The 24,848-nt window shown below is 39.6% G+C and overlaps 1 protein-coding gene across 2 annotated transcripts in view; it reads right to left on the bottom strand.

Moving 5' to 3' along the window:
* Nucleotides 1-234: 234 nt before the first annotated feature.
* Nucleotides 235-24,848, bottom strand: part of DPYS (dihydropyrimidinase) — a 31,051-nt gene continuing 6,437 nt past the window's right edge. The window contains exons 5-10 of one of the 2 annotated variants that reach the window (XM_042869459.1): nucleotides 15,393-15,549; nucleotides 13,943-14,084; nucleotides 13,304-13,446; nucleotides 4,172-4,314; nucleotides 1,896-1,966; nucleotides 235-352 (exon numbers count right to left, since the gene is read on the bottom strand). In XM_042869459.1, coding sequence (XP_042725393.1) covers nucleotides 1,944-1,966; nucleotides 4,172-4,314; nucleotides 13,304-13,446; nucleotides 13,943-14,084; nucleotides 15,393-15,549 — 608 coding nt within the window. In that variant the 3' untranslated portion in view covers nucleotides 235-352; nucleotides 1,896-1,943. Of the gene's footprint in view, nucleotides 353-1,895; nucleotides 1,967-4,106; nucleotides 4,315-13,303; nucleotides 13,447-13,942; nucleotides 14,085-15,392; nucleotides 15,550-24,848 lie in introns of both variants that reach the window. The other variant, XM_042869458.1, reaches the window with a different exon arrangement.

Genomic DNA, 24,848 nt, shown 5'->3' on the forward strand with positions numbered 1-24,848 from the left:
TATGCCATGTGTTTAAAGGCTACTGTTCATTGCTTTTACTGTACAGGTTACCAGACCCCCTTTAAAGATAAATATTAAGAAATTGCCCCCAGATTTACCCACATTTAAGAATCTACAGACCTACTGCCATATTATAATTGCAATTAATATTTAATATTATGTCATTTTCTAAAAAGTGTTTTCAAGCTTTACTAATAAAATTTCTTTTAAAGAGAGATTGCAAGACAACTTTCATGCAGGAAGCGCAGTTTATTGGTTGCAGTTGTTTCACATTGGCACTTGAGAAGCTGGTTTTGAACTAAATGTGCACTTCTTCGGTGGAGACATCAGGGTCATTTTCATCTGCTTTTATCTACAGAGAAGAAAAAGACAATATGATGTAATCTTTCAAAAGAAAATCTCTGCTTTGTAATTTGTCTCTCTGAAAGGCAATAATGGAGAATGAGTGCTAGGAGCTAGAAAAAAAAATGATTATTTCTCCCTCACTCTATTGCAGCTTTAGCCTTTACTCATCTCTATCACAAAAGCTTTCTCCCTTATGACAGAGGAAAACAAATAGCATGCATTCTCTTGCCTCTCCTGATCCCCTATACAAACTTCCCTCTGAGGGAAGTTTAAAATAATAATACAATAAAATGTGGAGAAACTAATTTAGCCCTCCCACCACCGTGGGTTTGTTCCTGCCCTCACATTAATTAGCACCAAGAACAAACACATTTTATGTGATGTGAGAACTGGGGCTTTACATCCATCTACTGACAAATCATTTCTCATGGTAGCAACCTCAGTGTTGGTACTTATATGTACCCAAAAACTCAGCCTGCCTTTTGTCATGCTTACTACCACTCACCATACCCCTGACCCGTATTAAGCAATGCCCTACGGTAGCAGACAAACATTTCAACTGCACTTGGTGTATGGCATCATCATGTTCCAGCTGTGCTGTCTGAAGTTATTTTATTATATTCTGAAGCATTTTTGCAATTTGTAAATGGTTGAAGACTGAGATGCTGTTGCCTAGCCTTTCTTGCTAGCTGCCTTATCCCATCCATATGCTGCATAGCCCTGATCCTTGCTATGTTCTTCTAAGAGACAGTTCAACTCACTAAGCCATCTAAAAACTAGTCCAGAAAAATGAAGCTAATTGTCTTCTATTGGCTTCGCAAGAAAATCAACTCACAAAAAGATATACCAAGCACCAGAGCTTACATAGTTCAAGGAATGTCAATAACCAAGCTGTGCATTGTGGACACTGGTAAAGAAGGAGAGGGCAATGCTGGGCATAACTATATATCCTGTTAGCAGCACTGAGCTTAATAGCAGCTCAGCTGTCCATCAGACCACAGCTGTCTTTGACTTCAGCACTTCTACTGCATGAAGACAGATACTGTCATTTCAGTACAGACTTCTCAGCTTCATTCAAACAGCTCAACTGATGGACATTTATTGTGTGTATGAAAGGAACATTAGAAAATCTGATTTTTCACATCAAGCTGCTCCTGTGTTTCCTGTAAAGTTGCAAGCTTAACATTTACACTTTGTACTCCTGGTGCTTGAAAAGGGATGTCCTACCTGAGCTCGACTTTTCTATGAGACTTAAAATTCATATCTCAGTTTAATGATCAAACTCCATTCTCTTCTCTCATAAGAAGTTTTGAAATTATGCTCCAATCAGAAAGGACCTCCATATATGAGTTGCCACTCATTTTCATCAAATTCAAAGATATCGCAACAGCTCCCCTTCCAAGAGAGCTCATTTCAGACAAGCCTGTCTCATGCCAGAAGGCCAGCTGCATTTTTCTTGGAATTGAAGGGAAGAATTAAGTAAAACAGTTTTCACTAATGAAGATAGGCAGTTACTTGCAGGAAGCAAACCTGAGGATTGCAGCTATTACCTTGGTGTGACAGGTGTTGCTGAGACCACGCCTGCATATGGTTCTCTCTTAACAGGAATTGGCTGACAGACCTGCAATAAAGCATTTCAAACTTTAAAATATTATTTTTCTTCTCCTTGCAATTGCTAACTGTACATAATGAGAACAGCAATCCTGAGATAGCCCAGCTTTGTATGTCATGTTACACAATGACTTCATCAAACTTCTCTCTTACAAAGGTTTAAAACTAAACTGTTCAGTTCTCAGCTTTCATCAGGAGGTAGTTCAGTCTGTTCAGGATTCTAACAAAGCAACTCTAAAACCATTTTTCTGACAAGAAGCTGACCATGTTCCTCCTCAATTTATTTATGCTTCTCCCTTCCTTAATCTAAACAGATCTCAGAATGGAAATATCCCAGAGATTGTGGCATATAAATAATCAAGACACGCTAAAACATGATCATAAATCAGCTATCTGCAGTATTTGGTTGTTTCTGTGTGTACATTTAATATTTTTTTCATCTACTTCAGGATATCTCAGAAGAGAAGATGTACAGCTCTCCAGAAGAGCTGACTCTTTGCCCATTCACAGTGTAAACTTGTTCCTCATTACTGTGTTCACATTTCCCAGTGATGCTCTTAATACAGATACGAGTAAAGTGAACATCAAGGAAACAAAGCCACTCCTGCCCTGTGTGGCTTTCTACCATACACCACCTCAGGTGCTGACTACACAGAATGTTGAGCTGGTAGAAAAATCACTTCTGAAGTAATTTCCTTAACTAAAGCACTGCTTCGATGGAAACTTCGATGGGAAATAGAAACCACAAAAGTCACTGAAGTCTTAGAATTCTGTGATTGCCAAATTTCTCATAAATTTTAATTTAGTTTTGATACTGCCCTTCCTTTCACACGGGATATAAAGCTTTACTAGCAATGCCAGGATCTGGGTTCACTAATAGTTATGCTGGAGGAAGAACTTAATTATCGTTTAGTTCTATTACTGGAAAAGGAATGCCCTAAGTCTTTTTTAGTGTAATGCCAGTACAAATCTGTTTCAGTGGCTAGCTTCTATAACCATTATATGGCATTTATATTGCACTGAAAGCTAAAGGAACTAACACTGCACAACAAAGGAAGTGCAATAATCATAAGCAGCTCAATCTTCAGTGTCTAGTGGATTAAACAGACTCAGAGGCACACAGAAATTTGTGTATCATACATATCCAAAGGGTTTTCAGAAAACCCAAACATGCATCATTTATTTACCATTTCTAGTTTCCATAGAAAAACTGTGTGCTCATGAAAGGGCTGCTCTGCCTATCCCTGGAAGTGTATCACACCTATTAGCTAGCAGACAGACCAACAGCTCCTGGGAGAGTATAATGTTCAAAGGAAAACCTCAATGATTTTCACCCACCTTTCACAGTCCAGCAAGACAACAGTGGGATATAATGTATAGAATCATCTTGGAAGCATTTCTAAGAGTCATATCGTCAGAGACATTGATGTTTTCTAATTTAACTTCTAGATCCTGCAGTGAATTCTAATGATTCAGGTTGTGATTTTCAATTATGCTTAGTCTGGGTGCTTTTGAAAATCCTACCCGTGACAAGCAACACTATGGCCTCAGAAAAATTCTTCATGAATGCCTGCATGGCAAATAGACACTGCAAATTCATTCTGCATTTATTTTTAATTTGTTTTTCTTTAAAAAAAGTCAGAAGAAGAGCTTGAACAATAAGTTTGGTCCAGCAGAGTGTTTTGCACATGTTCAGCTTTTAACATATTCTCGCTGGAAGAAAGCTAAGTGTTCAATATTCTACAGGGCTTAACTCTAAATATTCGATCTGTTCCTCCAGTATAGGTTCTATTCCTGTGTAAAATGCCTTTGTGATTTTCAGGGAAAATAGTGGTGAAATCTAGCAAGTAGTCAGACCGCCTATTTGCAAAATATTTTGGCCAATTTTATTGCAGGTGGGATTTATTTTAAAAAGTACCTAGACTTTGTCTACAAGCTCTATAGACTATCCTGAGAGCAGGAACTAATCTATGATATTTCTCTGTAATATGAAGAACAATAAAAATTGATTCCTTAGTTTAATTTCCTCCCACCTCGGTGGATTTTGATTAGTAAGCAAAATTGCCATTGAATCCCCAAACCTCTGTTCCCAAGAGCTTGTTATCCTCATGTTCTAGGAAGCATTACAGAGATTTATTATTTTAATTAACCTCCTCCCGCTGCTTGACTCGTTCATAGACATATGGAGGAAATGGTGGACGAGAGACGTATTTGCCTTGTCCTGCTGTGACATTGAAAACTCCGTCATGATAAACCACTTTGCCTCTTGAAATTGTTGCAACAGGGACTCCATGACAGACCATTCCTTCAAACACATTGAAGTTGTTGGCCTGGTGATGTGTCTTTGCAGATATTGTCCTGGGTTTACAAAACAAAACAACACAAAAATTACTATGACCCTTGCATTATAAAATTGTAAGGAATTGATAGAGGAAGATTTAGTAGCATTATTAAGCTATGACATTGGAGAGTACATCATGGAATAGCTGTAAAAATAGAATAGAGCATTAACATTTCATTGAACAGTAATTGCATTTCAAAAGAATAAAGAGGGAGTCAAAAGGACAGAACTTTGCAGCCCTGAAACACAAAATTTTCCACTGTAAAGAGATTAGCAAAAAAAAAAAAAAAGAGACAACCAACAGGTTATAATGTTTTATTTGGATAACATGATTGAATTCTGCCTTATCAAGAAAATATCTATGCACAATAAGGTCAGAAAAAGCTCTGACCTCTTAGCTGGAATGACTTGCAATTTAAAGTTTGAAAGGTGCGGCTGCAGTGTTTCAAAGACTGAAACACACAAATAAGGTAAAGACTATTTAACTGGAAATTCAGTAGATGGTAATGAATTTTGGTAACTCCTAATGTGAATTGGTTTGATCCAGTGACACACAGCCTAAATATCTCTATGCTGTCAAATAATAATCACACTCCTACATACCTTTTCTCCAAAGGCACTGAGCAAATATAACGTTAGATCTCAACTATATCAATCTGAGCTACAGTATTATTGCTTGGTTAATACATAGACTGCATTCTTTACCTTCAGAATTTTTCTAGCAAATTTCTCTAACCCTAACTGGCTACATGAAAGTCAGACTCAATGCTTAAGATGACATTGTATTTGGAAGTGCAGGCTGTATACACTTCCTTTACTACCTATTTTATCTACTAAGCTATTTATTATGTACTGTGTCTAAAATGGTCATAAGATTTTGGAATGTAATATCTGCTTCCAATCTTAAAATTCATTTATTCTTTTAATTTAGAAAGCTTATATTTTAGTTGCTATCTGTAATTACTGAAAGGAGGGAAGTTTTTTGTTGATCATTCAGAATTTTCCATAATGAGTGTGTATGTAGTAAAAAAGCCCGTTGTGAACACGTAGCACTATTACTATCTCAGACATAAAGTCAGAGGTCCCTTGTATTCACCAATCCTATGAATACCTGTTGAACAAGTTTATCAGTAGGTATCATAACAGCCCTGCAAAGAGCTGGTGAACATCTTCCTCTGATTACATTACACATATGGGTCCAACTGATAGAACAGTAAGTAAAAACTACTATAATTATCCTTAGCATTCTCTGGGCATACCTCATATCTATTTGAAGGCAAGTGCTGGGACATAAGAAGAAAAATGGAAAAAGTACTTGAGCAAATGATCAGAAAAATAAGCAAGATCCTTCAGTTCAGCAAACAAGCTGTTTAAACGTTCTAGAGCAGGACCACTGGAGGTAAACATGCCTCAAAGACATGTATGTCCTTCATTAAAATATAGAAAACTAATAGAAGTTAGTGCATTTGAAAGAAACATCCATTCATACACGTAAAACTTGCAACATGAGAAAATAGATTTCCCAGAGCTTCTCTCAATGACAAACTTGCATAGAATTAATTTACAACTCTTCTCTTGAAACAAGATTTTGATCATGCTACCCTTTCTGAAGGTTCAGTGCAGTCTCGCTTATGGAGCTCACCAAAATTCACTTATGTTTCGGTTTCTAATGGAAGTGAAAGTTTCAGGTAGAAAGTCGGCGATGAATTAAAACAAAGACAGTATGCTTGGATCTGGAGCTCACATCTCAAACACCTTATGCAACACACTGTTCAATGCTGTATCAGCCATCTCAGTAACAAGCAGCTTGCTAGAAAGCTTGGTGAAATTCCAGTATTTGCTTGAAACTGAATGCTACTGTTCCTCAGCTAATGGCAAGAGCATCTGAAATAATTAATAATCTGAGAAAGTAGATTGACATCACAGTGAAGTAGAATGTAATGGTTACCTGCAATGTCCCAAGTGATGTCTGAGACAAGATGTCATTCAATGTGAGAAAGCAGATTCTGAGTCTAGGCTTCAAAAATTTGAATGGCAATTTTTTTTTTTTATCAATTCCATAAAATTCTCTAGTTCTTGCTATAAATTACAGAGGTTCTTGTTGCAAATAACTTTTCCTCAAATGGAAACAGAGATCAGAATGATTACTTCAGGATTTTAAATAATATTCTTTATGAAGAGGATATTGCAAAGACATCAGGCTCTGTTTTTTCTTCCTACTTATATCAGTGTTTTTATGTAATTCACTTCAGCTGGTTTTGATACATCTGCCTTGCAAACAGATTTCAGGCAATAAATTAAAAAAATGATATTCCCCAAGAACCAAAGACAAAGACTTACTTCTGAGATTGTCCTTTATTTTCAATCCAGTGCATCTATCCAACCAATTTATAGTCAAAAAGCAATTCTTCTATGGCCAAAGAGCAATTTGCAGACTTTGCAATTCAGCATGTGGTAACCTTGTACTTACTTATGTTCTATGGGAGGAAGGGCTTCTCAGCCATTCTTAGAATATAATATCTAAATCAACCAGAAACAGAAGTTTGAAACTTAGGAAAGAGCATCAGATAAGACTAATGCTCCAGTGTGAAAGGTTGTAAAGCTGTAGTGCAATATTCAAGAAAGTACAGGCAGTCCACCCAAAAGCTATGCACTTCATAAGACCTGAAGCTTTGTAAAAAGTTAGAGTTACTAGATGGCAAGTCGGACACAATCCAGGAGCATCACAAACATGTCTTAGCCCACATCAGCACCTGAAATACTGAACAGTGAGTTACAGCCAAGCAAGGAGGCCATCCACATGAAGGGAAGCAAACATGACATTAGGGTAATCTTCTACACCTCATAATACATAGGAAATGAAGCTACATTGGCTCAGTGAAGGTGGATCCATTAGACTAGAGTGAGCTCTAGGACCTAAACTTTGACTGATGTAAGGATTTTATCTGCGTAGTTTTCAAGAGGGAGGCATAAGAAGCTGAAGAACATAATTAGTTCCAGTGGAAACTGGATGCAGACCTCACATAATTTTCTTTAAATACTCTAGGCACAGGAATACAAAGGGATTCTGTAGCCAACAGCCCTTAGGCAAGAACAGCTGTTGAACACCTCATCAGAGTGGAGGGACACAGATTTTATAATTACTTAAGTGAAAACATAGTAATAAAAGGCAGCTAAAATGATCTGAATCCATTTCTGAAAACTGCTTTGCCAACAACTCCTATAGAAAACCAACTTACGTTAAAGGAAGTACTTGAGATGTAAGCAACTTCTCTGAGTGCTTATAATGAAATGTCTTGAAACTTTTCAGAGCTGAGGCCAGTTTGCTGAGGCTAATATCAGCCTCTGCAATTTGCTCCTTCACAGTACTTCAGCTGCCTTCACACTGTCATGTCGTTAACTTCCTTTCCTAAAATCTAGTCAAAAATGCATTTCTGGTTCATCATCCTGTGCTGTCCTGAGGCACTGTTCATTTATAAAGATGAGTAAACTGGACTTTGTCAAAGAGACAGTTTTACTACAAAGAAAAAGAAAGAAGTAAACAGCAGAAAAAGAAGAGATCTATGTGGATTAAAAAGCTGAGAATCTATTTTGTATTACGTAGTTGTTGTAACTGCACATACAAATTGCATCCCAAGCTGCTTACAAATATGCCTAAATAAGCAGTCTTTCAGTAGTTGTAGGAAGTGAGAGGATCTGTGGATAAAATAGAGTTGCTAGAAGGAATAGGAAGTAAATGATTAGGAGCTCTTTGTCACAGTGGCATATCTGAGGGATGGGATCTTTATTTTACGCATTCTTTTCTCTTAAGATGCACCACTTTAAGATGGGCAGAGAATGACAACAAAATGATTTTTCTGATTATGGTAAGCAACTAATTTGTCAACAATACCATCAGTCTACTCCTATCAATCACTCCAAGTGAGAACTGTCAAATTGTATGATGGGCAGGAGGGAAACAATGATGAGAAATTAAGCTTGCAAGAAAGGATAGAGAGGAGAATAGAAATGAGTCTACACAGTGACTAAAGCAGACCTGGGCATAGTTCCTGGAGAGAAAATGACAAGCTTATATGAGGAAAAAATGAGAAATAATCTTTTGTTTCTTGGTAACTTTGCTAAGATTCAGTTCACTAAAGAGAGCAGTTGACATTTGGTGAGACAGCAAGTTACTAGGGAAACATACCTCTTGCTCTCTCATAGAGGTTTATTTTGTTACAGTTCATAGAACCACAGAGTCACTACAGTTGAAAAGATCTCCAGAGATCATCTCACTCCATGCATTGGGCAGGATCAGCTACAGCAGGTTGCTCAGGGCTGTGCCCTGACAGGCTTTGAGTATCACAAAGGATGTGGACTTCAAAATCTCTATTGGCAAACAATCTGATCTGCTTTGTACCTATACATTCTTTCTCCATGCTCCCTAGATTGGAGATCACAGGTTTTGACAGGAAGTCTGGGATTCTAGGGAAGTTACATACATTCATGTATGTGCAGGCTTGTACTTGTGCAAAAGAATATGGAGCTATTGAAAGTGCTGGAACATGCTTGTCCTATGCGTACGTATTTGTGTGCTACATTAATTCATTTTGCCTAATTCAGTCTAGATGAGATTATCCATTTGCTCAGTATTCAATATTATGATCATTCATCAAAAGAATAAGACACAGCATTATTTATTCTAATCATCAATGAACATTGTTGTTTTTCTTTTCCTCTTGCATTGCATGAACAATTACAGGCAGTAGTTTGGGATAGAGTCCTTAAATGTTGTTTCTTGTCCCCGCTTAACTCTGAGGCTGAAGACTTTGACTACAAATGGGACAGTCATAAGCTGCAGATATTGGTTCTAACAAATGCAAAATATTTATCCATGAACATATCTATATACAAGCAGAGGCAAAGGGGGAAACAAATGCCAGCAGACTGGGCCACTATGATTTCTTGCTGATTTGCAGCCAGTGACTGTTTCCTGCAAAATGCATTAACAAACACTGGAAATGCGGGTTAGAAACCTCTAGTTATGTCATAGCTGGTAGGTTACAAAACTAACTTCTTTTCCTCCCTCTCTTTCTACCTCAGGACTCCTGCATTCCCTATCACCTGGGCATCCCCTCCAGTGGCCGTGCATCTAGGACTGCAGCTGTCACCACTGGGCTCGGCATTGAGCCCAGCTTCCTTGGTACATGCTGGGCATGCCAGAGGGCCATTCCAGAGACAAGGAGAAAGAGTTGAGAGACTACTGCCTGCATAACCCTCTATGTCTACATTCAAAAGTGACCCAACTTTTAGGCTGTACTAGCTAAGTGAGAAATCAATGGTGAGGAACGCTTCCTAGACAGCATGCTGTTATAACAAAGTGGCTTGATAATTTAACTGGACTCAATTAAGCCCCATATGATATTTTTTTCTACCTATGCTTTTCAAATTTTTTTCTGATCTGCATGGCCTGACCCAGGGTAAGCAATTTGCAAGGCTCTGACAGGCTGCAGTTAGTTTATGGAGCCCTGCTAGCATCCAGGAGCTGAATATCTCTTCCAAGATTTAGCACCTTCTTTACAGGTGATGCTCAGCTCTTTCCACAGTCTGAATTGGGTACTCAGTATTTAGATTCATTGCGGAGCACTTCTGACATAAGCCCTAGAGATTTTGTATTCTTGCTTCCAAATGGCAAAGGTATCAGCTATAGAAGACACTGGCTTGCTGTCAGGTTTTTCCAGCAGTTCTCACAAAAAAATTCCTGTGTGCACAGGCTGTACTTGGGATGCTGAGGGCGTTGATGCTCACAAGGTGACTGATGTTTGGTAGCACATAGCTGCAGTAAACCAGTTGGTCCCTTCAGAATTTGTTCTAAATATGACATGAGTATAAGAAAGCTAAGAAAGAAGCCTAACCATGCAGAGCTCACAACCCATCTTTTCTAATGCAGTTTCTAATGAATTTGTATATTTCAAGTGTTTCTTTCCAATTCTGCTTGCTTTCATGTTGAACCCCTAAAACCAGTATTTGAAAAGCTTGAAATACACCAACAAATTTGGTAATTTTCATACATTTTCTGCAGAAATTACCAGCAAATCCTGCAGAAACAGGCCAGTCACTGTATGATACCTGTAAATAAAGCCTCAGCAAAAGCAGCTGAGTGCTGGAAGTAGAGCCTTGAATTGCAACTGCTTCCAGCTTGCAAAGCTGTCATACTGAATTCACCAGGCTTTTACAACCTAGAAAAGGAATGTCCTGAATGCCCAGATTGTACCCATCAACTTGCTATTGGGCAATGATGTGGAAGGCAAAAGGCAGCTAATTTTGCAGGAATTTAAGATTTTCTATTTTGAAAAGCTTCACTCATAAAGTGACTTCAGAATTCTCTGCCAGAATACGGTAACACCATACCAGTTCTTCACAGCAATGTTTCAGCAATTGCCAAACTATCTGAACTACTATCAGCCAGCCAGCATTTTAAGACTACAGCAATACAGCATCGAGCCAGAACTGTAAAATGACATTTTCCTATCTTGAAAGATTTAGATCTACAGATGTGAAAAATAGTTACCGTCAAAACAGGAAGGAGTTTGCTAGAAAGAGGAACAAGCCTATTGTGAAATCAAAATCTAATATCCAAATGCAACAAAAGCATATGAGACTGTAGGTTGTGTAATATCTCAAATGGTTTAAGTCCGTTAGCTAGATCCTTTTTTTCTGTCTGGCTGTTTGTGCCCTCTTCAGGATTTATAGAGAAATGAATAGACGAGCTCAAGATTTATTTATACTTACCCATGGAGTTCACACAATGGTACTTGCACAGTGGCTTGATCTCAGCAAAGCCAAAGGGATAAACAATGGGAAATGTACAGATTGGGAGGATGAATAAAAGCAAACAGGTTGATTCAACTTAAAATCAGCTTGCTCAGTAAAAAAATACAATTTAATTTCTGAAAAGCTATTTGAAGAAAAACTGCATCTTCAAAGCTGCAACGGTCAAAAGTTATAAGAGAACTATCAGGACAGTGAAGGGAGGCAGAAGGAACAGCTGGGAAGCAAAAGATAAGTAATTTTAGGAGCTGACAAAGCACCTTGAGAACAATGTCATAACTCCACTTCTAGTCCCATTTGTCCCCAGGCAGAGCAGAAGTGAACTCTAAAATAAACCTTCAGGTTTTTGTTTTTTTTTTAAATCAGAGTTTATAGCACCACTGTCCTGAAAAAGCTCATTACTAGGATCCTAAATATGCTTGCTCAACATGCCAGGAGGCATAATGCACATGAGCTATTTAATACCCAGCAGCAAAATCTCTCTGACCCAGCACAGGGCAGGACTCTGTGTTGATTGACACTCTTGAAACTTCTGCTGGTATTTACAGCTTTTTGTGGGACTTCTGAATAGTTAGTTCCAAGTCCTCAATCTTTGCAACCTGAAACACAGATTGCTTTTCCGTGTCACTCTGTGTGGTTTCGCTATTCATGAGTATATTGAAATGCCTGAAATTCAGAAACCAGAAGATAAGTCTAAAGAATTGTGTATACGTAAGGTAAATCTAGGCTTAGGGCTTTTTACCTCCATTTGCTTTCTGAGCCTCAGATTTATCTACTTGTGTTTCCGAAGTTTGCTTTACAATCAGAGAAGTCTTCAAGTCTGTTTTTTAAAAACAAAGGCTGAAAATCTATTGCAATTTCTTGGTTAAAACAGCTCAAGTTTTAGGAACACCAAACACTGTGATCTCTTGATGAAAACTGGCAATGCTGTTATCATGTCCAGCACCCCAAGAAGCTCAGCTAGGATTTGTGATTGCTTTCTTATATGGAATTACTCACTGATTAGACTGACATCAGTGAAGGAATTTCAACTCAGTGAAGGGTCAGTGTGTATGATCGTGCTGCTTACTGAAGCTAAGCCTGACACCAGAGCACCTGCCTGATATACATCCTGATCAGCTGCTGGTATGTGCAATGGCTGAATGTGGTCAGACTTTGTACTCAACTGCTTAATGCCTGCAGATTTAAGGTGACCTGCTTGGAGGTCAGACAGTGGAGGTGTCTACAGCCCATAGGCATCTCAGCAGATATTAGCAACTTCCAAAGGCAAGCTGCATCTGACAGCTTGCTCCCAAACCGCTTTCATGTAGTTTAGACTGCTCTTATACCAAGGTTGGGCATAAGAGCCAAGTGAAACACTCGAGAGATACCTGAGATACTTACAGTAGCCTGATTATGGATTTGGCTCTTGGTGTGAACAGTTCTGAAGACAGGAATCAGCTCTATTGCACAGATTGTGCTGTGTGAGTTGAGGCTCTCAGAAAGACAGTGGATGTCTTTTGAAGCATGAATGTACCATGGCATCAGGCCATGCAAGGCAAGAGATTGGCATATCTTTTGTGCTTCTGTTGCTGGTGTAACAAGTTCTACTTAAGCAGACTTACTGGGCACAAAGTCAGAAAGCTCCTTAAGTACAAGCACATACAGCTTGAGCTTCAGAACTAGGCTCACTTACGGCTTTACCACTGTATTTGTTCTGCTAGCTCGGAAGGAGATGTTAACAGGTCAGGACCCCATACTAATGATTCTGGCCACCTCTGAATATGTTTGAAATAGCTGTAAGCTCAAAACACAAGCTTGTGATGGATCACTCTGCAGGAACACAGGCTTCTCTCCCTGCTTTTTGTGGTGGAAGGGAGCTAAACATAGTCAAGCGCTTAACAGTTACTCTAAGATCCAAAAGTGGTTATTTTTACTCTTAGGATACCATGCCCTGGTAGTATAATGTATGGATCTTGTTATTTTCGTGCTTGGTCAGCAATTTGGGAGATTTTTTTAAGGCCATCTAGAGATCAAGGATCTCTACTTACAAACACTACCATAGGAGTCAAATAAATAACTTGTAAATAATTCACACAAAGTACAGTTGAAAAAACACCATAATCTCTCCCCAGAGGTTTATTGCTACACAAATGGATTGAGGTACTTTTTTCCTCCAGAGGATCTGGATGGAAGGAAACAACTTCCCCTACATACCTTGTAGCTTCAGGATCCCAAATTACGATATCTGCATCAGAACCCACAGCAATTCTTCCCTTCTTCGGATAAAGGTTAAAGATCTTTGCTGCATTTGTGCTGGTAACAGCTACAAATCTGTTTTCGTCCATTTTTCCACTGTACTGAAAGAAAGTACACAAAAGTAAACTCACTGTTTTTTTAAACAGGGAATGTAAAAAATATTTGTGTTGATGAAAAGGTTGATCTCTACCAAAATCACAGCAGCACATCAATTTACTGATGAGTTTAAAAGAAATAAAAATAACTATTTGTCTCTGGTGCACACATTAAAAGGCACTTTCACCAAATATGGAATATGATGACTTTGTGTCAGTTTACCTCATAATAAAAGGGAAAAAAAGACAAATTTAAAGCTATGGTCATAGTTCATAGTCAACTGGAATCAAATTTCTTAGCTGGCTTCTGAATCTGTAGTTCTGCTGAGCAGTTTCCTCAGGAGACACAACATTTCGCAGGTATCTTGTTTTCTGAAAACTGTGTTATCAGATATCCTGTGATAAATACATTTGATAAATCTGAGAAGCTAATTATACTGAGACAGTGTATTTTGTTGGAGACACCAATTACTTCCATGTTCAGACACCTTGATTTACTTACAACGCCTTTTTCCCACACTACTGACATCCTGTCTTCCACTCCATTCAGTCCATTAGGGATTTTGGTGAAATCATCCTTTCCCAGAGCTTTCTGGCATGTGTCAAAAGTGCAGTTGTCAGTCCCTACCACAGACAGGTCATCACTGTGGAGAAACAAAGTTAATTATGAATTGGAGCATGTGTCAGACAGTGTTGCATAGGAAAATCTTTTGCAAGGCTGGGTAGACACATCCAACCATTCTTCCTGCAAAGAGAAACTGAAAACATCCTGTCAGCCTGTCTTTAACCCATCCTCCAAGAGTATCTTCACAGTGACTGCCAGTTTCTCTTCCAAAAGTCCTCAGATAATACCAAGGATAGAAAAAACACTCTTAGTTATGGATATATGGATATTTGAATATGCCACAGGTGTTCCACAAATGGAACGCTATCTTTTTTTGCCCAGAGCAAAATTAGAACAATTAGAACAATGTCCCCACTTAGAACAATTTCGGACTGTCATTCCACATATCCCCTGAATCATAGAGTATCCTGAGTTGGAAAAGACTCAAAAGGATCATCAAGCCCAACTTCTGGTTCCACACATGGCCATTCAAAATTCAATCCCTATATCTAACAGCACTGTCTAAGTGCTTCTTGAACTCTGGCAGGTTTGGTGCCACAACTACTGTTGTGGAGGGCCTGTTCCAGTGTCTGACAACCCTCTTGGTGAAGAACCTTATCCTAATCCTCAGCCTAAACCTCCCCTGACACAGATCCATGTTGTTCCCTCTAAGTTACCCCAGATTTGCACAACCATCAGCCACATTTTGTGGCTCTGAAGGACCATAGAAGCATTTGAGTTGGAAGGCACCTTCAAAGCTCATGTAGTCCAACTCCTCTGCAATAAACAGGGACATCTACAGCTAGATCAGGTTGCTCAGAGCCCCACCCAGCCTGACCTTGAATGTGTTTTGGGATAGAGCATCCACCACCTCTCTAGGCAATAGTTCTGTTCCTAATTCCTTCTGAAGCAAATGTAATGAAGTAAAATATATTTATCTGCTTTCAGAAAACAGTGGGCTTAATTTTCATGTAGTATCCAAATTTCAAGTGAAACATTGAGTTGATAGCAATGCCCAGAACCTCTAATTGTGACATCTTTTCACAAAATTTCCACCAACGTACAGCCTTGCTGTTCTCCTGTTTTACTTTTTGCTTCAGTACTAGCAAGACAAGGCTTATTGACTAAAATCCAGCGAGGACAGAAGGTCGCAACAGTTCCGAGAAACAAAATCTGAGCAGTTTCTAATTTCTGTAACAATTTTTTTTTTAATCTTTTTTTTTTAATCTATGGTTTCACCTTCCATTTCACCTTCCTGATAATTCTGTACCTAAAATATCTCAAGGGAAACAGACAGAATTTGCTGAGTATTTGTGCAACAGCTGTCGGTGTTTGTTCATCTGCTTACTTGGCCAGTAAGTTCATGAGGAAATCCGGAGTAGAAGGATCTGGACTGAGTGGAGGTGACATCACATGTGCTGCAGCATGAGCCCAGTCTTCATTCCAGTAGTTGGTACCATCGATGCCAAGACCAGCAGCAATAGGCTCCCCGTAAACCACCTTTCCTAAAAGCACGTAAAGCAATTGTATCATCACCAAGTTACACAAAAATGAATTTCTTGTATTTCCTCTGTTTCAGAAATTTTTGGTGGTAATATATTTGAATTTGAATGAATATTTCAAATTAAACATCAATACATGGAAGAACATAGTAAACTAAGATTAACTAAGCTATAACACAGCATCTCTCTTCTGAATATTCTGCTGGTGATTTCCCAATATATTTTCTCATAAGACCATTGCTTTGGAAAGCTTTTTAATTAAGTTGTTGACAGATATATTATAATGGGTTTTACACAGTGTTTTCTAGGCACTTGATTGAGATTTCAAAAGGAACGCAGTCCTGGGTTGCATTAATTATGTTCAAGATCCATATATTTCTTTCTGTTTGATGTTCTGAAATTATTGACTATGTAACAATGTAATTTAACACATACAGCAAACAGACCTTGCAAGATGTTATTTTTAACTTTCAGACTACAAATGCAGGCATGCTGACCAGGAAGAACAACAGAGCATCAGGTATAAATTTTAAAAATATAAAAACATTTCCAAATTAAAAACCATAAATACTTTAATTTTATAAGTTATTTTCCAAACTTTATTTGTGTGTGGCATAGTATTCTAGGTTTCTCATATGAGGACTGCCATCTAAACAAGCTGTCAGCCTTTGGATAGAGCTAATATAATTTAAGTATTTTTTCCTCCTAGGAAACATGGGCTTGAAACCCATTAGAAGAAGGGAGCTGAAACAAGATGTTTTCCTCCTTTAGGAGTTGATTCAGCCATGTTACTGTTCTGTGGGCAGAGCAGATAATGCCACTAACCATTATAGTTTCCAAAACATCAGAGCAATCTGGAGCCTCATGCACCCACTCATAGGCTGCTTGGTGCTTGTTAAAGGCAGCCTTTGCCAGATCCTGGCAAGAGTTTTCTGCTGCCCCTGCTCTTCACAGACAACAGTTACCTTTCTGTGGACCTTATATTTCACTCTAGTAACTAGGGGCAATTTTTGTTAAAACTATCTCTATGTTATCTCAGCAAGAGTTCAGATGGCCACTGTTCTGTTACTAGATAGTATTCTTTTTCTGGTGTTCTGCGTGTAACTGAGGCATTTATCTTTACTACTGGAAAACAACAAAGCAAACCACTGCAATTTTTTCTCCATGCATTAAGTTCTGGTATTTCTGTGAGTTGCTACGCTTGCACAAGTAGCTTCTGAGGAGCTTAGTTCTTGTCAAAATGCTTCCTACTGCAGTAGTGCCATTTCTTGACCTTTCTATGCTAGACTTGTAAAAAAAGCCACATACCATTTCTGAAGTCTGTATTAAAACCTACAGTTCTACAGTTACTTCTACAAGGTTTCAAGACCTGCACTGGCATTACCATACTGTACATTTATTCCAAGACTACAATAGTATGCCATGACCTACATACTTTCTCTGAGCATAATTAATTTGCTGTATCTAACTCATCATGCTCTGACATGCTGAACTGATGTTCTGATGCCTTGGCTTGGAGCATTCTAAGCTTCCAGTCCCATTTATTTGCACCACCATAAGTTTTTTGGACTAAAAATCATGATTTAAACAGTTGTTTTTGAAAACCTTATTTTCAAAACCAAAAGCACTGAATGTGAGGCTATCCACTTAAGCAATATAGACACCCAATGAATGAGGAGGTTTGAGCTGGATTTGTGTTTTTCTAATTCAGAGCTGCAGCAGGAGTGAGGGAGATCTTGGGCTTTCTTTGGGCAATTCTGAACACAGTATTTGAGGACAGGGTGTCACAGTATAGATATATACTCAACAAGTCCAGCATATATACACAATGCAGGATGATGCAACGATATTCACACTCTTGAAGGATATCAGACAGGCAAAAAAAAGAGTAAAATTAGAATCTTAATTTTAGGAAAGCCAACTTCCAGCTCTTCAAAGAGTTATTCAACAAAACCCTCTGGAAATCTGTCCTGAAGGAAAAGGGAGCAGAGCAGAGCTGGTAGATCTTTAAGGAAGCTTTCTTTAGCTCTCCATCCTGAGGTATAGGAAGTCAGGAGAGGATAGCAAGAGACCTGCTGATCAAACTGGAGACCAAAAAGAAAATGCACAGGCAGTGGGAGCAGGGACAGGTAACCTGGGAGGAGTATAGGAATAGTGTAGGGACAGGTCAGGAAGGCCAAGGCCCAACTGGAACTGGACTTGGCAAGGGGCACAAAGAAGGATAAGAAAGGCTTCTATAGGTACATCACTCAGAAGGAAGGTGTTCCTCGCCCAGTGAGCAATACAGGTGGGCTAATAACAATCGACAAGGAGAAGGCTGAGATAAGAACCTTTTTGCCTCAGTCTTCACTAACGACTGCTCTACATGCAATCCTCTAACAGATGGTTCAAATGGTGGGAACTGAGGGAGCCAGTTCTGCTGTAAGTAAAGAACAGGCTCCTGCTGTAAGCAAAGATCAGGTTTGCAACCACTTGAGGAACCTGAATGGCTATGGGTCTTGATGAGATGCACTCCACAATCCAGAGGGAATTGGCTGATGTAGCTCTCAAGCCACTCACAATGATATGTGAAAAGTCACAGTGGTCAGGTGAAGTCCCTGGTAACTGGAAAAAAGGCAACATCACATACATTTTTAATGGGCACAAGATGAGTAGAAAGGATGACTCAGGGAACTACCGACCTGTCAGTCTTATCTCAGTGCCAGGGAAGATCATGGAGCAGATCCTCCTGGAAGCTGTGATAAGGCATACAGAAGAGAAGGATGTGATATGAGATAACCAGCATGGCTTCACCAAGTACAGGTTCTGCCTGACCAACCTTGTTACATTTTCTGATGGTGTAACTTTATCAGTGGACAAGGGAAAAACTGCAGATGTAATCTATTTGGACTTCAGCAAGGTCTTTTATATGGTCCCCCGTAGTTTCTTTCTCTTCAAATTGGAAAGATATGGTGGACTGTTCGATGAATGAGAAACTGGTTACAAGATCATAGCCAGAGAGTGGTTGTCAATGGCTCTCTGGATGGAGATCTGTGAAGAGTGGTGTCTCCCAGGGGCAGTACTGGGACCAGTGCTCTTTAATATCTTCGTCAATGATAAGAACAGTGGGACTGAGTGCACCCTCAGCAAGTTTGTGGCTGACAGCAAGCTGTGTGGTGTAGTCAATGTGCTCGAGGGACGGGATGCCATCCACAGAGACCTAGACAGGCTCGAGCAGCAGGTCCTCTTCTTCCCCTGCTCCAACATCTCCATGTCCTTCTTATGTTGGGGGCTCCGGAGCTGGACACAGTACTCCAGATAGGGTCTCACAAGAGCAGAGTAAAGAGGCAGAATCACCTCCCTCGACCTCCTGGTCACACTTCTCTTGATGCAAACCACGATACAATTGGCCCTCTGGGCTGCAAGAGCACATTGCCAGCACATGCTGAATCTTTCATCAACTCACACCCCCAAATCCTTGTCCTCAGGGATGCTCTCAAGCCATTCTCTGCCCAACCTGTATCTGTGCTTGGAACTGCCCTGAATCAGGTGCAGGACCTTGCACTTGGCCTTGTGAAGTTGGCATAGGCCCACCACTCAAGCCTGTCCAGGTCCCTCTGGATAGCATCCCTTCCCTCTAGCGTGTCAATTGCACTACTCAGCTTGGTGTTGTCTGCAAGCTTGCAGAGGGTGCACTGAATCCCACTGTCCACATTGCCTACAAAGATGTTAAATAACATTGGTCCCAACACCAATCCCTTCACTTTGCAGGAAAGTTGAACTAGATGACCTCTAAGGACCCCTTCCAACCCAAAGGCTACTATGATTCTATAACAATATATTCTATATTAACCTAGTAGACTTTTGACAGAAAAATCAATGGAAAGCAGAATGTGCCTGTGTCTGTGATCTCTCCTAACTGCAACAAGATGAAGAAACTTTCATACAAAGCAAACCTGAACTAAACAACATTAGGTCATAGCTAAAAATGACAAACATAATAACAGTAGAAAGGGAATATATGCTCACTTCCATAAATAATTTCTTACATTATTTCCATGATATCCAAACGAAATTACATCCTCAAATTCACAGCCATTTATACTGAGTTGATTCAAACTCATGTACCAGAGCTGATAACAATATTTATGCAGCCAGAATTTGAACATCTCCCCTTGTTGCCATGAGACAGAAGGAGTAGAAGCAATTTCTGCAAGTGACTTTTGAGTATGAACACTGCAGCTTCAACAGACTGTATCTGAACACTTGACTGACAATTTCTTGCATTTCATTTGGACTATGACTAGTCAGACTGATGGGTGCAATAATGCAAAGATTTTGCTAAAGCAAAACCCAAATAGCAAGGGAATTCCACATTAAGGCTCTTTTAACCCAACTGGCTTCTGTCTGTAGACATAAAATTGGAGTAATGCAGTAATACATCGGATCCTTCCTCTTGTTACGTCTTCCTGCATTCAATAAAAATAGTAAGCAGATAGTGTTCTGTCGTTTGGTCTTTCAGACACTCTGAAATAGCTGGGAAATAGCTGTAGTGACTTCTTTGTTAGACATAAAACTGACTGGAAAGAGCTACATTCACATAAATTAGTTTCAAACAAAGAAGATCACACAATTGTAATTTCTTCTAAAACCTTTCAGAATTCAAAAAGAGCTATAATCTTCAGAAACAACTACTAACATTTAAAGGCTTGTAAAACTGGTCCTTGTGTGTTTGCTTCAGTAAAATTTTCAGAAGCACTGAAGATAAGGTCACATGGGGCAAAGGTACTCACTTGATCAGCTACAATCTGATAGAGGTGGGAATGCAAAGCAGGGCTTAATGGCGTAGGCACATCATTGCATTAGTTAATCTATCTACAGCCTGGACCTGAGCTGTCCTGCATGAGCTATCTAAAAAGTCTGGATTTTCAACTGCATTCCTGTGCTCTGCATCAGCTTGAGAGTCTGTACACTCACAAACATGTCCTTCCTCTCAGTAAGATCTGACCTAGTCTGTAGCTGATGGTGTGAGGTATGGGATTTTTGTAAGTCTAAGCATGCTTCTTGTAATTTGAATAAGTATATATTCTTGAACAGCCCACTGAGATGACTATGTACAGTTCTCAAAAAGAGATGTGGCTTTTGACTCCCTCAAATTGAGAACCAGTCAATGACTGCTTCTGTAAATAGGTTGGTAGGAGCCAAAAAAGAATAAGATGGTAGTTTGAGCTCTTCCTCTCCAACACAATCAAAATATGTAGAAATATTGGATTTTCTGTTGAATTCAGCAGCACTATGGCTATTGCTGGTGTACATGAAAAACATGCTACTGTAGTCTGGAGACTTCCCTTGGTAACAGGTATGGCTGGAGATGAGAGCATACAGTGGACTTCAGCATGGAGGGAAGGAGAGAGAAAAACTGTCACTCATAAAATTTCCCTGAAGTTTGTTACTCTCATGTATTCGAGTATTCTTAGTATTCTTTTACAACCTGGATGGCTGGTTTTAGCCTTTAAGATTTAAGCCTCAAATCAATGGAATTATGCTTTCTTCAGAAAGTTGGATCAGGCCTTCAGTTTCTAACTCTAAAAACAATGTTCATCTAAAAGATAGGCAAAGATGAACTGGGCTCTTCTTATACTTTTGACCAGAAAAATCACCATCCCTTAGAATCTGAAAAGCATCCCAAAGAATCTGAAAACCACACTGCTATCATGCCATCACACAAAATATACATTTTCTCTCTGAATACGTATCTCACTGAAGATAAGTCTACCCCTTTTTCGGTTGTGTGATGGAACAGCAAAGAATGCCAGTATTCCTCCAGTGTAGGCTGAGAGGAATATGCACTCACACACAGTACTTCACGCTAAGTACTTAGTAAGAAACATGAAAAATTTCACAACTGTAAGGAGCAGAAAGCTAGTATCAAAGGATGGAGAAATCATCTTGAAAAGGTGAATAAACTGTGTTAAAGTAAGTATTTTCAATTCCTTGGAGTTTCCCTCCCTATGTATAAGAGTTTTCTCTGCTTTCATATTAGAGTGGTTTTAACTTCTCCAGGTTGAATATACTTCAAATATTTGGCTTTTTACAGAATCACAGAGTGGCTGAGGCTGGAACGAACCCTTAGAGCCATCAAGTCCCACCCCTGTTCAACCAGGGACACCCAGAGCAGGGGGCCCAGGTCCATGGCTAGGAGAAGACTCCATAGCCTGCAGGCAACCTGTGCCAGTGCTCCAGCACCCACACATCACAGCAGAGCTGCCTGGTGCACAGAAGGAGCCTCCTGTCTTCCAGTTTGTGCCCACTGCATCTTGTTTTGGTACTGCACACCACTGAAAGGATCCTAGTTCCACCTTCACACTGCATCCTCTCTTCAGGTATTTCAGGTATTTATAGATATTGAGATCCCCATATGTATAGATATTGATGAGATCTCAGGGAGGATCAGCTGCTCCAAGTTCAGCAGGCCCAGCTCTCTCAACCTCTCCCCACAGAGGTGCTCCAGACCCTTCAGCACCTTGGTGGCCCTCTGGTGGACTCTCTCTCCAGTATGTCCAAATGCCTCTTATACTAAGGGGTCCAGAATTGGATTCAGTTCTCCAGATATGGCCTCATAAGTGCCTAGCAGAGGGGAAGAATCATCGCCCTCCACCTTCTGGCAATTCTTTACCAGTTTTATTTACATCATGTATACAGTGCTTCACGAATTTAAGTATTTTTGTCTGGAACTCCTCATTTTGCAAAATCACTTTTAGTTGAGGAATGAAAAATAATACTTACTGAAATTAACAACAACAGTAGATATCTAATTGCCAGAATTTACACAGACCAGTCTCTCTAAAACCTGCAGCTGTTATACCAATCTTTGTAGTACATTAGTGCTCTTCAGTAATTTCTTAATCAATGCTAGATTTCTTTCTCCTAAGATACATACTTCAATGAAAGCAGAAATTAATTATGAAAAAATGTGTTATATTGTGATGCATAAAGACAAGCATTTTGACAATTATGAACACAGGAAGCTACAAAATGCAATTTGCACAACAATAAGCATAAGTAATACCAATTTATTCTTTTTACACTCTGAAGCAGCATACTGTGATAAAGCCATTTATCATACTGGCACTGCAGTCTATTCCTACAACATATGTCAGACAGTATTTTACAGAATTTACTGACGACATTGATTTGTACTTGATTAGTGTGTTACAAACAACACCTCTTCTCTTAGGTCTTTTACATTCACAGCCAGTGTTTTCTCTTTAATCTGAGTATTTTAACTGTTGTTACAGCTTCTTGTAGTTAACTTTGACATAAATGTCAGTGTTATGCCTATGCCTATGAATGTACAAATTACAGTACACTGATGGATAGAATTCACATCACCAGCAGCACTGTCATCTAGTGGAGAAATTTAATATAGCACAGTACAAAAAACATGCTACTAAAAAATATGTTGGTAAGATTTTTTATAAACCTGAATTATAGAAAAGTCTTACTAGAAGTCATAATCAATACATATTCCACATAAACATTCCAATTTACTTTTGCACACTGATGTCAGGCTGATTTCGGTTGTATTTTTGTCCAAGATCTCAAACTGTGCATTTTGATATTAATAATACATGCCACTAGTGTAAAGTCTAATTCAAGAAATGAGGAAACAAATCTGTACGCATTTCACATTAGGTGAGATGAAAAGATAACAAGGACAGATAACCCGTAAGAATTCAGGCCCTTCAAATCATGGGCTTCAGTCTTATCCCTTCCACTGATATAATGTCCCCACAGTGCTGTGCTTCCACAGGCACTTACAGAAGAATACGTGCAATAACCTAATTCCTACGACCTGCAGGCAGCTTTTAGTCTGCCCAACAGATGGCCAAGAGCATCAGTCAGTTCTGGCAGGCCAGAACTGATTATGAACCTTGTAGTGCATGAACTAAGAAACCCTTCTCTGGAGTGAATTTAAACTTTTGGACACTGTCAACATCAACCTGACTTCTAAGTGCCCAGTAAATACATGTCCTCATCATGTAACACCACTGTCTGTACAAATATGGCATTGTCACTGTTGCACAATTTCTCACCTAAATAGCTGATATAGGCTTGAAAATTGTAGAATCCTAGAATCATTAAGTTGGAAAAACCTGCTAAGATCACCTAGCCCAATCCTCAGTCCATCACCACCATGCCCACTAAACCATGTCCCTAAGTGCTGCATCTACCCTTTTCTTGAAAATGCTCCATGGACAGTGACTCAGTGACTCCACCATTGCTCTGGGCAGGCTATTCCAATTTCTTATCACTCTTCTGAGAATAATTTTTTCCTAATGTCCAACCTGAACCTTCCCTGACACAACTTAAGCCCACTATACCTCATCCTATCACTAGTCACCTGTGAGAAGAGGTTGACCCCCACCTTTCTACAACCTCCTTCAGGTACTCGCAGTGCAATAAAGTCTCCCCTGAGCCTCCTCTTCTCCAGACAAAACAATCCCAGTTCCCTCAGCTGTTCCTCATAAGATTTGTGCTCCAGATCCTTCATCAGCTTCAGTGACGTTCTTTGGACATACGCCATAGCCTCAGTGTTTTTCTTGTAGTGATAGGCCCAAAACTGAACATAGTAAGTATTCAAGATGTGGCCTCACTAGGGCTGAGTACAGGCATGATCACCTCTCTGCTACCGCTGACTGAACTATTTCTGATACAAGCCAGGATGCCATTAGCCTTCTTGGTCACCTGCGCACATGGGTGGCTCATGTTCAGCCAGCTGCTGACTGTAACTCAATGAAGGAGAACAGCAACATATCCATTACCTCAGGCTGGTCACAGTACGCTCCCCCATCCCCTGAACCTGACCTGTATTCCCAAAAACTCTGCTCAAGTGATAACTACCAGTGGCAATTGCGATAGTTGTATCCAACTTAAGTAGATGACCAGGAATTGCAGCCATGATGGATGCAATGGTTCCATCACCTAGCTCAAAGTGGTGTGGGAAACATAACACAATATAGCAAAGGGTTGATTTGCACAGTGTACCCCCCTCACCACAGGGCTGGTCAGTGTCTTGACTCAAGTCAAATTTGGAAGACACTAATATTGTTGGTATACAAACATGACTATGAGTTAATCATCTTATCCCATAGATAGTGAGCAGCCTGTTGAGCCCTCTTGCACAGTAGCTGGCTGCAAAACAGTATCTCCCTTTGAGCAGTGACACCTCTTGAGGTTATGCTTGCAGCAGATTCCTTATGCCTGGATACCAAGAGATTCCTTGCCTCAACAGATCTTCAGTAAGTGACTTATAGCCTGTA

Source organism: Lagopus leucura, unplaced genomic scaffold, assembly GCF_019238085.1.
Source record: "Lagopus leucura isolate 7727_CA_CO unplaced genomic scaffold, USGS_WTPT01 Super-Scaffold_100002, whole genome shotgun sequence".
NCBI classification, from domain to species: domain Eukaryota; kingdom Metazoa; phylum Chordata; class Aves; order Galliformes; family Phasianidae; genus Lagopus; species Lagopus leucura.